The 16,597-nt window shown below is 41.1% G+C and overlaps 1 protein-coding gene across 2 annotated transcripts; it reads right to left on the reverse strand.

Annotated features, from left to right (window-relative positions):
- Positions 1 to 42: 42 nt before the first annotated feature.
- Positions 43 to 16,516, reverse strand: acbd5a (acyl-CoA binding domain containing 5a). 2 transcript variants are annotated; one of them, XM_072913515.1, is made up of 14 exons: positions 16,380 to 16,516; positions 16,072 to 16,180; positions 13,039 to 13,159; positions 12,431 to 12,503; positions 12,229 to 12,346; positions 12,103 to 12,135; positions 10,352 to 10,537; positions 10,134 to 10,286; positions 9,973 to 10,067; positions 5,542 to 5,719; positions 5,200 to 5,405; positions 4,756 to 4,815; positions 943 to 1,052; positions 43 to 878 (listed from the first exon to the last, which is right to left on the reverse strand). In XM_072913515.1, exons 2-14 carry the CDS (start codon positions 16,169 to 16,171, stop codon positions 866 to 868), a joined length of 1,446 nt encoding a protein of 481 aa, XP_072769616.1. In that variant the 5' UTR covers positions 16,172 to 16,180; positions 16,380 to 16,516; the 3' UTR covers positions 43 to 865. The 2 variants fall into 2 exon arrangements, with proteins under 2 accessions (XP_072769616.1, XP_061821171.1); XM_061965187.1 differs by lacking the exon at positions 12,103 to 12,135 and having other exon boundaries at positions 16,380 to 16,515.
- Between the last annotated feature and the right edge of the window lie 81 nt (positions 16,517 to 16,597).

A 16,597-nucleotide genomic window follows, 5' to 3' on the forward strand; every position in this document is an offset into this window, starting at 1 on the left:
AATAAAGTCAATTGTGCGTGCTGAAGCGAACACCGCCAGACATTTTATGAAACTTTTATTGGAGGCTTAGATTAGGACATGCATAGATCGCTCTATCCACAGGCAGAGGGCCACAGCGCTTTCAGTAAAAACTATTATTTGTACATTTTATTACAGCTTAATTGCTCTTTAACAAGTTAGTGCAGACCTTATGTAAATAGATTTTTTTGTATTATATACATATATCACGCAATAACAATATCGCATTCATTTACAGTTTGTACGACTGTCACTACATTATATCGTCACACGATTAGACAACATAGAAAAACATTGATGACAAGCAAATGTTAGATTTGGTCCAGTACTAGAATGCTACAATATGTGAACATGAGAGCCATTGTGTGCGATGGATGTTGAGGCACTTCTATGTGGACAATATAACCTTAACACTAAGCTTGCCAGTTGATCGAGTTGCTAAAAGCAATAAATACAAACTCAGAATTACAAAGAATATCACTTATTACAGTATATAATCATATATTATCCTCACATTCTGGTTTTCCTATCTAGTCATTATAACATTTTAGAAGCTTTGCTTGGGCAACTAAGTGAAAAGTTAAAACCACATCAAAAATATTATCTGGCCCACTTGTGCAGAGAAGCCCTAGTTACTATGGAAACAGCCATCATCCAATCTATGGACCTTTTTCCGCAAAAAAAACATTTTTTAGTACCACATGCACACACTGGACATGTTCTCTCAAGCCTTTCTTCCTTTTAGTGCAAAAATAAAGGATTACTGGGCTGCAAGTGGATGCCAATGCTGCCAAAAGTCACCGGGACGATTCTTCTTCTACTTTAACCATTGTTGCCGCTCCTTGTTTTAGTTGTGGCGTCTGAGGAAAGAGGAACACTCAAGTCAAGATGCTGGGCGTGAAAGTGAAGACAAAGGGGGAGTACCTTCTCTTCCTCTGCAGGTAGAGGCTGATGAGCCATTGCACCACAAAGGGCCAGACCATGGCGAATGCCAGACTGGTGGGGGAGATGTCAAAAGGCCACCAGGATGGGTTCTAGAAGATAAGACACAATATAATACAACACTGTTAAGTGTGAGGTGGATGCAGCAGCTTTAAAAAATTGAGAAATACTTTTTTTTTTTAACTTGCTAAACTAACTTGAGTCATGTCATAGGAAAGATTAAGTGATTTTAGTAGAAATCGACCAATGTGTTTTTTCAGTGCCAATAACAGTTATTAGCAGAGGTGGGACCAAGTCATTGTTTTGCAAGTCACAAGTAAGTCTCAAGTCTTTGCCCTCAAGTCCGAGTCAAGTCCCGAGTCAAGACAGGCAAGCCCCAAGTCAAGTCCAAAGTCAAGACTGGAAAGTCTCAAGTCAAGTCCTAAGTCCTGCATTTTGAGTTTCGAGTCCTTTCAAGTCCTTTTAACCACAGACTAATATATTAACACAGATTGTGTATGCTTTTCAAACGCTGTATTTATTTATTAAAACAAGTGCATTTTAAATTGCAGGAAAGAAAATTGTGCTGACATTGCACTTTATAATAGCACTATTAACCAGTCATTTTAAACATTAACTCATTCCTTTACAGAACAAACACATTGAAAAATAAAGTGCAAATGTACTTATTTGTACAAAAGTGTTAACATTGAAAAAACATGACATATACGTGAACATAACAAAAAAGTTGTACTTTTTATATGTCAGGGCCCTATGCTGCATTGCAATTGCAAAAGACCAAATTAGCCAAGAGTCTGTCAGTCATTTATGCACGATGGGGGCGTAGTATGATGCCACCATGGCTGAAAACTCGCTCCACTGGAGCACTGGAGGCAGGCACTGCCAAGACTCTCGTGGCCACTCGGAACAGTGAAGGAAGAGTCTTCATGTTCAATGCCCAGAACAAAAGGGGAGAGAGAGTTGTTTTGGGTTGGTGCACTACTTGTAAGTGTATCTTGTGTTTTTTATGTTGATTTAATTAAAAAAAGAGGAAAAAAAAAATTATTTCTTGTGCGGCCCGATACCAATCGATCCACGGACCAGTACCGGGCTGCGGCCCGGTGGTTGGGGACCACTGAGGTAAACAACCAACAGTATGTCAGAAAGCTAGCTAAAACGGTACACATATTCATAATATAGTATACATTTTAACTGACCTTTATTTTACTATTTTTGTCTTTTTTTAGGTGGCTAAAATACGCGGTGCTGCTGACCGCCGTCTAACATTACGTGTGATATATTGACTAACGTAACCCTGCTTAAAAAAAATCACTGAACAAAAAGTATGAATAAGGTAGTGAACTGCAACAGATTCCCATGTTTGCAATAACGTTATAACGTTAGCAGTGAGTTTACAGCCTCACTGATTTAACTACACAGCAAATAAAAGTCACGTTACTTAGCCAATAAACGTTATCTTACATTCAAAACTTACCGTTCTTTGTGCAACTTCAAATGCCGGACGAAGTTGGAAGTTGTTGCCTCTCCATCAGTAATTTTCGAACCGCATGTGTTGCATACTGCAAACCGTTTTGTGTTGACCACCTCGTAATTTTTATACCCAAACAAAATTATTTTAGGTATCATTTTTTGTTCACTGGCGTGTGGTTTGGACATGTCTTCTTCGTTGGTTGTCCTGCAATTTGATTGGATGAATGCTGTGTGATGAAAACAAAGTAGATCTAATTTGATTGGCTGTTGTACTGAGACCACACCAGCTGACACACGCAACGCTGATAGACAAGTACACAATGAAAAATACGGAGCGCTCCCGAATAACTTTTTCATCTTTGGGTTTTGGGGAAAGTAGCAAGTCATGTCAATTCAAAAGGCTCAAGTCCAAGTGAAGTCACAAGTCATTGATGTTAAAGTCTAAGTCGAGTTGCAAGTCTTTTTACATTTTGTCAAGTCGAGTCTAAAGTCATCAAATTCATGACTCGAGTCTGACTCGAGTCCAAGTCATGTGACTCGAGTCCACACCTCTGGTTATTAGTACTCAAAAAAGTTAATAACTGATATTCGGAGCAGATATTCACTTGCAGTAAAAGTTATTTAAACATGAATACCACATGTCAGTAAACAGCTGTACAAGGTTTTAATTTGTTTCTTTTTAACATTATTTTTTAAGAAACGTGCGACATGTTTTATGTGGCGCTAATGTGGATAATTTAGTACCAAAAGGCATCAGGGGATTTCACAAACACCTTTATTACGTGTGCCTAAGAGGCGCAGTGACATTTCCATTTCAAAATATAGAAACCTCCTGGGAACATTGGTAAACATGGGATTTCTCTACATCATAATACCTCGCTGCCTACTCATTTTTATAGGATTTATTAAATTAATTTAATAAAATCATTGTAATGTTTCCTTGTGAGGAACCCTGAAATATTGCAAACATTTAAATACAAACAATTCTGGGTTCCTTTTACGTAGCTTATAGTTGAGACATTATTCAAGCTGGCTGACATTTCTTCCTGGATGCTACAGAAAGTATGAGAATGTGTCAGCTGCTGCCTGCTCTTCTTTACTTGTATAACAAGTATCCAATTTTTCAATACATTTATATAAAGTTTCGATTTTTGGCAGAGATATCTTTTCTGTCATGTCCCTTTTGTCTCTTTTCACGTTATTTGATTGGATCGCGTAACATGAAACTAGCTTCGCTCCTTTAACGACCCCACACTCTTGAGTGCTGTGTACGGAGGCTTGAACATTGCAGTCGTGAAAACAAACGTAATGTAACCTAGAAAGTAAGACAAAAACTGGATTTTAAGGCAAAAAATTGAAGATTTGAAAACTAAGCAGTGTACAACCAACACTGTATGAAAAAGGGAGGTGGGGGCCTGCAGCGAAAATAACTTTTCTCATGCAAGGCAAACGGGCTGGTGCTTGAGCACTACCGTATTTTTCGGGCTATAAGTTGCAGTTTTTTTCATAGTTTGGCCCGGGGGTGCGACTTATACTCAGGAGCGACTTATGTGTGAAATTATTAACACATTACTGTAAAATATCAAATAATATTATTTAGCTCATTCACGTAAGAGACTAGACGCATAAGATTTCATCTGATTTAGTGATTAGGAGTGACAGATTGTTTGGTAAACGTATAGCATGTTCTATATGTTATAGTTATTTGAATGACTCTTACCATAATATATCACGTTAAAATACCAGGCACGTTCTCAGTTGGTTATTTATGCGTCATATAACGTACAATTATTCAGCCTGTTCACTATTCTTTATTTATTTTAAATTGCCTTTCAAATGTCTATTCTTGGTGCCGGGGTTTATCAAATAAATTTCCCCAAAAAATGCGACTTATACTCCAGTGCGACTTATATATGTTTTTTTCCTTCTTTATAATGCATTTTTGGCAGGTGCTACTTATACTCCGGAGCGACTTATACTCCGAAAAATACGGTAATTATTATTTAAATGCTAGATACTGGTATTATGTGTATGTGTTGTATCTGCTGATGTTGTTAATTTGTAGTTGAAGAAAAGGAGAAGAAAAAAGACTGGTACCAATAAACACAGGCCGATACCAATATACGTCATAATGGCAAATATCTGCGCCGATAATTGGTCGATCTCTAATTTTTAGTTACCACACAGAGTAAAAAAAGTACAGAATTAGCCACAAAATATTAAGCTGAGTTTAGGGAGTAGCAGAGGCCCCGATTGTATTTTGTCTTCTTCTTACTACACCCGATGGAGCATAGATGACAAGCCAAGTGGCATTGCTGCGTTTACCTGATTTTTCCTACTGACTGGTGTTGACAGGTGGACAGGAGACATGGCCGCTGACCTGGCCTGGAAAGACAATGACACAATTAGGAAAACCCCTTCTACTCCTGAGCCGCTACGGACAAGAGGGTGAAAATGTTGCAAAAAAATGCAGCAATATTTCATTGCCTGTGCTGATATCCTTCTGACAAATAAACCACATGGTGGCACTCCAGATTTCGCACAGCTCAATGCCATCTCAAAAAAACGTAAGGTCAAATTTAAGCAAGCTTTATTGGAAAACATGGCCGACATCAAGCAAAATGTATTTGCAGAAGCACCCAACTAATTGCTCATAAGTCATTGATCATTTGTGTTATCTATATTACATGTGCAGTAGTGTGTGCTAGCATGTCCTCCAAAACAAATGTCATTTTAGTGAAAAAATTAGTTTTGCACCCTGCTTTTTACCTGGGTGGCAGTGAGGGCCTCCAGGGTGTGCAGCCTCTCCAGGACGCTCCGCATGTCCTCCTGTAGGTGGGCTAGCGCCGCTACGATCTGCTCGTTGAGATTGATGCCGGACGTGGACGCTCCGCCCCTGCGACCGCCGTCGCCGTCATCTCCACCGCCGTGCACTGGCTTCAGCGCACCAGAGCCACGACTGGAGGATCTGGAGTCTGGAGTGCCGCAACAACTGAGTATTTCATTCTTGTGGTTCCGCCTGGAATCTATACTAAAATGCTAATGAAGCTACTTGGCTAATCGTAGTCATGCAGAAACATCCCAATACCACACAAATTACAAGCATTTTACCTCTTTTGCCACCGACTGATGAGTTTGGCATGTTGACGTTCAACCTTGACCTCTGGTTCATGCTCCTGCCGGCGTCTCCATCCTCGCCGCCGCACTTAATCACCTGCGGTGGTCCCTGGACGTCCTCGCCGTCCTCTTCCTCCTCCAGGTCACCCAGAGAGTGGTTCTGCTCGGAGTTCTAAAATACATGAACGACTTAATGATGGCTTAAAGTGCATCATTGTTGCACAAACTGTATTTCCTCAAATAGTGGCCTCCATTCTAATAGATGCCAAGTATTAATCACCCTTTTGAGACAAGCAAGCACCTAAAAAAATCAAGGTGTCCTTTTATCCAAAAGTCACATTTTAATGATGTTCTAACAGTCTTAGAGGCACTTTAGGCAATTCAGAACCAAACCATTCCCCAAGCTTCACTACACATCTTAAAATGAAGCCAGACAATTACCAATGTGGGAGCAGTGAGTTTGAGCCTGCTTTTTCTTCAGCAAAGGCTAACCAAGCATGTTGCTGCTGTTAAAATGACTTTAGTGTTAGCACTGTAACTCAAATAGCTATGCTAGTGAATATTACGTTGTGGTATGTAATATCTGGCACCTATTATGTTGGTCGAGTGCAAAGTTAGTTAAAATGTAAAAATTACACTATCCTGTAGTATATGTATATCTTCTATACACTTCTTCTCTATCTAAAGACAAGATGTGTCCCAAGTGCCATCAAACTCTATAACAAAGAGCTCATTAGTATGAAGTTAGACACAAAATGGCATGTTCCAGCACGGTTTTAATTCTAGCATTGGTGCAAGAATTAGTACATTGGTGCAAGAATTAGTACAACACACTTCAGATTAGTGGTGAGCCATCACGGCCAGCAAGGCCTTCAATGCTGGCCTAACATAACCAGAAATCAAGATCATAATTACAGATAAAAGTAATTTTTAATTTACTGTCCCTAAATACCAAAGTATTCATATTCTCTTCATGTCATATTATGCTCCTTCCAATGCTGTTGTTTTTAGTTTAGAGTTTGTATCCAATCAGAATTCAGCAGGCTTATGTTGCCATGCTGTACCAAATCTGCCCGGGGCCTTCAGAATCAACATTGCGGGCGTCTTTGCACAATAAGTGAACGGACACATAGAGGTGATAGACAATTGCTATAGCCAATTAGATCACGAGTTGTTGTCAGTAAGGCCTTCTAGCTGGCTTAACGCTGTGATTGGATACTCACTTGGAAGTCCCAAGTGAGTATCCAATCACAAGTTGCATAGAAAACCACATAAAACTCACCGGTACAATAACCAGGAAGATAAAGTGTTTGTCTTACACCTAGTAATCCGCTGGGGACAGACGAAGCCAACCAATGCAGGTTTAGCGAGCGGTGCGCGTTCCCGTGAAGGAAATACATTTTTGGCAGGAAATAACATTTTGGCACAACAATTGTTTGCTCACCACTTTCACACGAATCAACCGACTATGACGGTACCACTGGTTTACACGGCGTCGGATGGGTGCTACAAATTGTGAGTTCAAATAGTTTATTTCTTCATGTTTCATATGTTTTATACAATTCTTTTCATTTTGACAGTCCCACGTAAGATATGTTTTAATTGCTGAAGCGGGTTTATTGAAGGTTAAATGCGCCGAAAAATAGACCCTTTTGTACACTGTTGAGGGGTTCAATTCCCAGTAGCGTGCAAGTGTGTTTCTGTATAGTATCTCCAGCCTTGTCCATGTGGTGACATAAATTACGGTATTTTGAGAGGTGAAGTCGGACTAAGTAGGACATCACTGAAGGCCTAGGTGAGAAACGCACGGCCCGCGACTGCTTTGGGTTGATTATAATGTTAAACCTCTAACTTTGCAAAAAAAAACAGCAGCATGTACATGGCACAATAGGCCTTTTCCCACCCAAAGCTCATGAACTTTAAGTTTCTGGAGCTAAAGGTACCTGTAGAAGTGTGTAGTTTGTGTTTCCACTGCTGGGTCAAAAGTATACATACAGCAATGTTAATATTTGGTTATATGTCCCTTGGCAATTTTCAGTGCAATAAGGTGCTTTTGGTAGCCATCCACAAGCTTCTGGTTGAATTTTTGACCACTCCTCTTGCCAAAATTGGTGCAGTTCAGCTAAATTTTTGGGTTTTCTGACACAGACTTGTTTCTTCAGCATTGTCCACAAGTTTAAGTCAGGACATTCTAAAACCTTAAATCTAGCCTGATTTAGCCATTCCTTTACCACTTTTGACGTGTGTTTGGGGTCATTGTCCTGTTGGAACACCCAACTGCGCCCAAGACCCAACCTCCGTGCTGATGATTTTAGGTTGTCCTGAAGAATTTGGAGGTAATCCTCCTTTTTCATTGTCCCATTTAAAGCACCAGTTCCATTGGGAGCAAAACCAGCCCAGAGCATAATACTACCATCACCATGCTTGACGGTAGGAATGGTGTTGCTGGGATTAAAGGCCTAACCTTTTCTCCTCCAAACATATTGCTGGGTATTGTGGCCAAACAGCTCAATTTTTGTTTCATCTGACATCACATGGACAAAGATAAGACCTTCTGGAGGAAAGTTCTGTGGTCAGATGAAACAAAAATTGAGCTGTTTGGCCACAATACCCAGCAATATGTTTGGAGGAGAAAAGGTGAGGCCTTTAATCCCAGCAACACCATTCCTACCGTCAAGCATGGCGGTGGTAGTATTATGCTGGTAGGTTTTGCTCCCAATGGAACTGGTGCTTTAAATGGGACAATGAAAAAGGAGGATTACCTCCAAATTCTTCAGGACAACCTAAAATCATCAGCCCGGAGGTTGGGTCTTGGGCAACTCTCAAATTTTTTAATAAATGTCACACTTTGAACTGGACACCAAATCTGTTATCTGTTTCTTTGTCAGTTAGTGAAGACCAAGTCTTTGAAATATTTTCTTGGATTTTCAAATTCTATTTGAGTTTTGTCTCCCTTAGAATTAAAAATGTCGAGCAAAGCGAGACCAGCTTGCAAGTAAATAAATACAATTTAAAAAATAGAGGCAGCTCACTGGTAAGTGCTGCTATTTGAGCTATTTTTAGAACAGGCCAGCGGGCTACTCATCTGGTCCTTACGGGCACCGCGTTGGTGACCCCTGTTCTACACTGACATGTAAATAAACAAGACAATATTACGTTTTTTTCACTTAAGTGTAATAAATGAAATACAAACCAATAATATACAATATTATATGATTTAAAAAAACAAAGTGTATCGGACTTTACATAAAAATTCAAGCTTTTTTCCACAGCCATAAAGTCGTCTCCTCAGTGAACGGTGAATTCATGAGGGTCAGGTGAGTCTTTATGGTCTATTTCAGCTGTAAATAACAATATGGAAATACAAAATGTCAGTGTTATCTCACGTCGACAAGACAAACTCGTCAGATTTAGCATTCGCTCTGTTAGCATTAGGTTCACTCGGGTTGAGACGAATAACTATACAATTGGTGTGTCACTGACTACTTTTAAAACATGTAACAAAGTAAATTTTATGTGATTTACCTCTGTTCCACTCGCATTACTCCTCATTACCTACTCAGTGGCCTAGTGGTTAGAGTGTCCGCCCTGAGATCGGTAGGTTGTGAGTTCAAACCCCGCCCGAGTCATACCAAAGACTATGAAAATGGGACCCATTACCTCCCTGCAGCATCCCTCAGCATCAAGGGTTGGAATTGGGGGTTAAATCACCAAAAATCATTCCCGGGCGCGGCACCGCTGCTGCCCACTGCTCCCCTCACCTCCCAGGGGGTGAATAAGGGTGATGGGTCAAATGCAGAGGACAAATTTCACCACACCTAGTGTGTGTGTGTGTGACAATCATTGGTACTTTAACTTTTAACTTAAAACTGCGAAGTCAGAGTCCCAGTGAGCAGCACGCCTCAAAGCTTGGAATAATTCCTCTGTAAATAGGTTTAAAAAGAGTCCGTCCAGTCCTTGTAGATTTGTGTAGTTGAATGAAGTTTGTAAAAAATCATAAACGGTATGAAACTGCAAACTAGTTGACTTAATCAGCGTTCTTCAGCACACAGATGCCCCACAAAAGTTCCTGCAAGTCGACAGTTCCTTTTGTTCTCCTTTCTACCCATTGTCAAGTATTTTGTAAAAGACATATACAAGAAATACAATAAATTGTTCTCGCATACTGTGCTAGCAGCTGAAAGTTTTAATACAAACTGTGTTCAACCAATCAGCGTTCCTGGGAACTTCCGAAAATTCAACCTCACTACCGCGAACTAAACACAGTTCCTGAAGAACTAAATCTGCCCGGGTAGTTTTTGGTGAAAATACATGGGGGGTACTTTATTTATCCGGATAAATGGGTAAGTTCCTCTTAAAGTTTCTGCTGTGGAAAAAGGCCTATTATGAGGAAATACAATAATTGTTGTTTGAGTTCTTTCTTGCCTCGTCCTGGCCAAACTGGTCCACAGAGTCACAATACACTTCGCTGTCCGAGTCGCTCGCAAGCTGAGTGGGAGGTGACACGTCCAGGCTGGCGTCTGAGGAAGGGTGAAAAGACTTCGCTCAATAAAAAGAGTGAAAAATCAGTTTAATTGGTTCCTTACCCTCATGGTGGCCGTTGAGCAGAGGTTGATCGGCTGAGCCCTCCTGAGGGGCGAGCGAGTGGCCGCCGTTGGTCAAAAGTGCGAAGCCGTTTGCCACCTTGCCGTTTGTGGCTTTGTGCGCCATGCCAGACGCTTTCTTCTTTGGCTGAGAGGCTGCAACGGAACCTGATCAGCAGGGGAGATTTCATACTAGCAATTTGGACAAAAGTTGTTCTTACCTTTTTTGACCTCCTGCGTCTCTACATCTCTTTCCTCTTCTCCCTCTTCTTCATCATCGGATGTCTCTTCATCCTCTCGTATGACCTTGGCTGGTCGTTTCTCCAGTGTTCCGTTCATTTCCATGTTTCTGACGATGCTCTTGGCTACGCTCTTTGAGCACATGGTGTTCAGAGCCGTGCCAAAGCCTGCAAACAACCAGAGTGTTTTAGACTAAGATAAAACATATGTTGGGCGGAGTCCGTGAACTAATTGCTGTTTTGAAAAGTCACACCTGGAAAAAATATATATATGTAATGGAGGATAGCAAGTGTGGCTAGGCCATGTGAACGTTAATACACCTTACTCTCTGACAACCAATCGGCTTTTACCTCAGTCGCTAGCACGCTTATACCTCTTGCCGGCGACCCGGGTTCGAATCCCGGGCGGAACAGAAAAGGCAGGGACTTAACCAGGCAGGTTACATATACACCGAAAGTTTGTGACGTCAGCGAATAATATATATTTTTAAATTAACACAAGAGGCACATTTCTGACACAAATCTACTATGCCTTTGATCTTTTAGATAAGCATGACTATGACTTACATTAGGAATTCTTGAAATAATGAGGCATATTTGTTGGTAAAATCTATAATGCCTTTTGAGATGGTCTTATTTTTTTTAATATTTTTTTTTTGTCCTGTCCAGCTTCTCAGACAAATCATATAGTTGATGTAGATGCCCATATCGGCTGTTCAGATTTACTTTACAAAAGAGAAGTGTAGGATACTTCTCTTGTTGCCTTATTTGTATTTGACTTTATTAAATGTATTTATATTATCATTTGGTGCAGCCGGGCCGGAGCAGGAGGGGATAGCAAGAGAAAAAAAAAAGGAAGACAGAGGGGGTCTTATTATTTTACCTTATTTAGAAAATGGTGCACGATAAATATTGGAAAAATAATTATCGGGCCGATATGAGGAATTATGACACCATACCGAAAAATAGAATAAAAAACAAAAATACCTTCGTAAAACCAGGAACTACGATGTAGGTGGGTCAGGGTGAACAAATGAAGCGCTACTTTTCTCTTGCTTGTGCTGTAAACATTGTGTCTTAAACTTCCCCTAAGCTCACTGTAGAGAAACACGGCGTCGGTCGTTCAAGAGGATAAACAAAACAAAAATCCAGCTCAAACACATCAAACCCTATTAGCCACTTGAAGCACCAGCATCTCTACAACAGTCTTTTGAAAGCCTACGAAGACGCCTGCTGGAGAAGCTGCCCGGAAGCCAGACGCAAAGAAAGGTTTTGGACAAACTTGTTAAATCTACATTTGAAAAATAAAACAAATAAAAGCTGGGATAGGCCCCAGGAACCCCGAGAGGGACACGAGGTAGAAAATGGATGGATGGAAGGTTATTAATGCAGTCTTTAAAACAATATTATTGTGCATCCCTATTTTAGTATTGAAGTGGTTAACTTCTTTTTACTTGTGTATGCTTACTACTATGTATTATGTTCAATAAGGTGTCTGTGATGTATCCTTACTTATCTTTTGTTATTAAAAAGGTATGCTTGACTGCGATCACGTTTTTTTCATTACTTGCATGTAATTTCTTCTCCACACCCTGTCTTCTAGTGTCGTTAAAGAATTACGATGCATGAAGCGACATGACTACAAACATTCTACACTACAAAGTCTGCACCTAAAACAATGGACGCTAAAAGCACATCTGCTCAAGGAAAACAGCACACAGTCAAGTACTTGCCTTCCAGCTGTCTAGCAAACATTGTCAAACGGGCTGAGTATGACAGGAAGCAAATCGCCCACGATTAATAATAATAAATTCACACGCAATAGCCAACATCATCAAGGAACTGTTCAAGAAACCAACCTGTGCTTAGGTCTGATATCTGCGTGATCTTTTTCTTTTCGTCCACCAGCTCGTAGAAGGGGCCGAGCACCTGGAGGAGCTCCTCCACCTCGCCCGTCATAGGCATGCCCTCTAGAATCTACACACAAACACAACAAACATGAATGATCAGTTAAGTATGTATGCCAGGGCTTCTAAAAAAACACACACAAAAATAACATACCAGCTTCATTTCATCAACGTAGGCTACCATTGCTGCTTCTTTGGTCATTTCACCCAGAGAGTTCCAAGCATCCCTGATTTTAATCACAGTAAACAAAACTTCATTAACTTCATCATCCTGACATACAATGAAATTGAAAAGAGTGTTTATGCTAAGGTCAACATGTTCCCCATCAAGAACCAAATTCCAAAATGTTCTGATAACATCCGTCTGCACAGCCAAATAGGTTAGAGATTACAGTTAGAATGTTTGTTTTTTTTGTTCATGACTTCTACACAGAGTAAGCCTAGCGAGACGGCGGGTTCAGAGATCACCCAGACCGAGCGATGCGTGTTATCTGAGGGCAAAAAAGCAAAATGTTGTGCAATGTACGCCAGTCAAGGCCTTTTAAGCCTGCAATGAATAGTCACCTGTTGTAGGTTATCTGTTCATTTGAACAAGTGGAAAGCAAACTCATGCAACATAATGGCGATAAAGCCCAGTGATAAACTCCCTCCATGACTTTCATCGTTTAGTGCAGCATGCATGAACACACTGCCATGAAACAGATTAAATTCAACCGTAACTTTATTTACACCAACTGCATTGACATGTCAGTATTCCCTTACCATTTCGCTTTGCCCACTACGTCCCAGAAGCCGGGTCGGGCGGTGTTGCACTTGCCAACGGTGGCTTGCTTGTAGTAACTGTAGAACTTAAGCATCATGTCGTTGGAGGGCTGAAAAGAACCTAGCATCGAATACAAATGAAAAAAATTACACAAAATACTCCATGTTAAGTTGTACCTCATAAGTCCTGAGTGTTGATGATCAGTGTATGTTTTGGTCATTTAATTTTTGTTTCCCAAATCTAAATCTAAAACAAACGACTGGTTTATTTGAATTTCATTTAAAAAAAATAAAAATTTAAAAACAAAGCTGTTATATTTTCCGGTGCCAAAAAGCAAAAACATCTAAAAACAGTTTAATTTTAATTTTAAATTTCATACAACAAACATTTTAATTTGTAGTTTACAGAAACAAAAAAACAGACCAAAATGAATGTTTTTTCATATTCTGACACTGGAATTTTGGAGTTTCAAAGTAAAAGCGGGGGTACAAAGTACCCATGTGCCTGGCTAAAATGTCTTTGGAGCCCTACAGAAATTATTTTAGACATGGCACAACGAGGACTGACGTCTACAAAAATCTCTATGCACATACCACACGAAAGTGGGGGCAAAAAGGGATTTAATCACTCACTATACAAGACTCTAGTACAGTATTTTTTTTCTTAAAGGCCAGTCTGCGGTCCCGTCTTTAAAGTTAGTGTTAAAGTGTCAATGATTACATACACACTAGGTGCGATGAAATTATCCTCTGCATTTGACCCATCCCCACAGGGGAGCAGTGAGCAGCAGCAGTGGCCACGCCCCGGAATCATTTGGTGATTTAACCCCCAATTCCAACCCTTGATGCTGACTGCCAAGCAGGGAGGTAATGGGTCCCATTTTTATAGTCTTTGGTATGACTCAGCCTACCGATCTCAAGGCGGACACTCTAACCACAAGGCCACTGACTCGCTACTCACGGTAGATGTTGGTACTCATTGTCCATCCATCCATCCATCCATTTTCTACCGCTTATCCCTTTCGGGGTCGCGGGGGGGTGCTGGAGCCTATCTAAGCTGCATTCGGGCGGTAGGCGGGGTACCCCCTGGGCAAGTCGCCACCTCATCGCAGGGCCAACACAGATAGACAGACAACATTCACACTCACGTTCAACAACATTCACACTCACGTTCACACAGTAGGGACAATTTATTGTTGCCAATCAACTTATCCCCAGGTGCATGTCTTTGGAAGTGGGAGGAAGCCAGAGTACCTGGAGGGAACCCACGCAGTCATAGGGAGAACATGCAAACTCCACACAGAAACATCCATTGTGCCATGTCTACAACCATTTCTGTGTTGGGCTCCAAATACATTTTAGCCACAGTCACAGGCACACACGAGTTTCGTAGTAATCATGCCCGCTTTTACTTTGAAAATAAAAGCTTCCAGTGTCCGCAAATGATAACATATCTGTATTGGTCTGTTTTTCTGTTTCTGGTGACTGGGGATTTTAATATTTGTTTGATTGATTGAAACTTTTATTAGTAGGTTGCACAGTGAAGTACATATTCCGTACAATTGACCACTAAATGGTAACACCCGAATAAGTTTTTCAACTTGTTTAAGTCGGGGTCCACTTAAATTGATTCATGATACAGATATATACTATCATATATACTATCATCATAATACAGTCATCACACAAGATAATCACATTGAATTATTTACATTATTTACAATCCGGGGTGTGGAGGGAGGCGGGGGGTTAGGTTTGGTTGTTATCATCAGTCATCAACAATTGAGAACATCCATCCATCCATTTTCTACCACTTATTCCCTTTTGGGGTCGCGGGGGGAACTGGAGCCTATCTCAGCTACAATCGGGCGGAAGGCGGGGTACACCCTGGACAAGTCGCCACCTCATCGCAGGGCCAACACAGATAGACAGACAACATTCACACTCACATTCACACACTAGGACCAATTTAGTGTTGCCAATCAACCTATCCCCAGGTGCATGTCTTTGGAAGTGGGAGGAAGCCGGAGTACCCGGAGGGAACCCACGCAGTCACGGGGAGAACATGCAAACTCCACACAGAAAGATCCCGAGCCCGGGATTGAACCCAAGACTACTCAGGACCTTCGTATTGTGAGGCAGATGCACTAACCCCTCTTCCACCGTGCTGCCCCAATTGAGAACAGATATTGGAACAGTGTAGGTCTGACTTGGTAGGATATGGACAGCAAGTAGTGGGCAGAGAGAGAGAAAAGTATCTGCAGTTAAAAGATAAATGGGTTATACTTGTATAGCGCTTTTCTACCTTCAAGGTACTCAAAGCGCTTTGACAGTATTTCCACATTCACCCATTCACACACACATTCACACACTGATGGCGGAGCTGCCATGCAAGGTGCTAACCAGCAGCCATCAGGAGCAAGGGGTGAAATGTCTTGCCCAAGGACACAACGGACGTGACTAGGATGGTAGAAGGTGGGGATTGAACCCCAGTAACCAGCAACCCTCCGATTGCTGGCACAGCCACTCTACCAACTTCGCCACGCCGTCTGCATTTGATTGTTTACATTTGATTATTAACAATCCGGGGAGGGTGTTAGTTTAGGGTTGTAGCTGCCTGGAGGTGAACTTTTATTGCGGTTTTGAAGGAGGATAGAGATGCACTTTCTTTTATACCTGTTGGGAGCGCATTTCAGTTGTATTAAATATAAAATTAAAATCAAACGTATTGTAATTATTGCTCTTCGACACTAAATAAAGAACACTTCGTTTTTTAATAAAATGTTTGCCTTTTAAACTTCAAATAATCCAATCCGTGTTTGTTTTCAATATCCATCCATGACAACAAATTTCATTGACCAAATCATACACGGACTGTTGACCAAGAGTGTTGCAGAAAGTCTGGTGGATTAAGCCTATTAAATCCAGTGCAATGCAAAGCCGTGGCGACGTCGTAACTTGCCGCTGCTACAAAAGTGAACAGGTTCGACTGCCCCGATGGAACGCGACCAGTGTGTCCGCCTGTCGACTCACCATCTGGGGGCAAACTCTTGATGACTTTGACAGCGGCGTCGAACCTCAGCCGCTTCAAACCCGTCTCTTCTTCCCCACTGACGGATTTGACCACCTCCATGATGACACGCTTAACACAAACGATAAAAAAGATAAAGTCGCCATTTAAAAAAAAATCAAAACATCAATAATACTGTATGCTAGCCAACTGTTATTAGAGGGTAGGGAGCAATATCTCGGACAATAAGTTCGTGACGACATTTACATGTATTTGACATTTTACTGCTTGATATTCCAAAACGTTCGTAGGGAAAACCAATGTCGCTTACCGTTGAAGAAACTGACAGCCTTATCTGCTCATAGGAAGGCGATCTGCCCCTTGTCTTCGATCAGTCGCCATGTACAGTATAAGCTGGAAGAGGTGCACTCTGGGAGTTGAAGTTCATTTCCGGGTTCATTCCTTTGCCAAGTTCCCCAGTGACCAAAAAACCTCGTACCGGGCAGAACAACACGAATGACCATAGACACGTAACGATTGCATGGATAA

The sequence above is a fragment of the Nerophis lumbriciformis genome, linkage group LG07 (assembly GCF_033978685.3).
Source record: "Nerophis lumbriciformis linkage group LG07, RoL_Nlum_v2.1, whole genome shotgun sequence".
In the NCBI taxonomy this organism is placed as follows: domain Eukaryota; kingdom Metazoa; phylum Chordata; class Actinopteri; order Syngnathiformes; family Syngnathidae; genus Nerophis; species Nerophis lumbriciformis.

What these genes read in the sequence shown, in the direction of transcription:
- acbd5a (XM_072913515.1), bottom strand. Translation starts at nt 16,171, where the DNA reads ATGGAGGTGGTCAAATCCGTCAGTGGGGAAGAAGAGACGGGTTTGAAG. An exon ending in GATATCAGACCTAAGCACAG is followed by an intron (nt 12,136 to 12,228) that starts GTTGGTTTCTTG and finishes TGTCATACTCAG; the next exon opens with CCCGTTTGACAATGTTTGCT. An exon ending in GCTCAACGGCCACCATGAGG is followed by an intron (nt 10,068 to 10,133) that starts GTAAGGAACCAA and finishes ACCCTTCCTCAG; the next exon opens with ACGCCAGCCTGGACGTGTCA.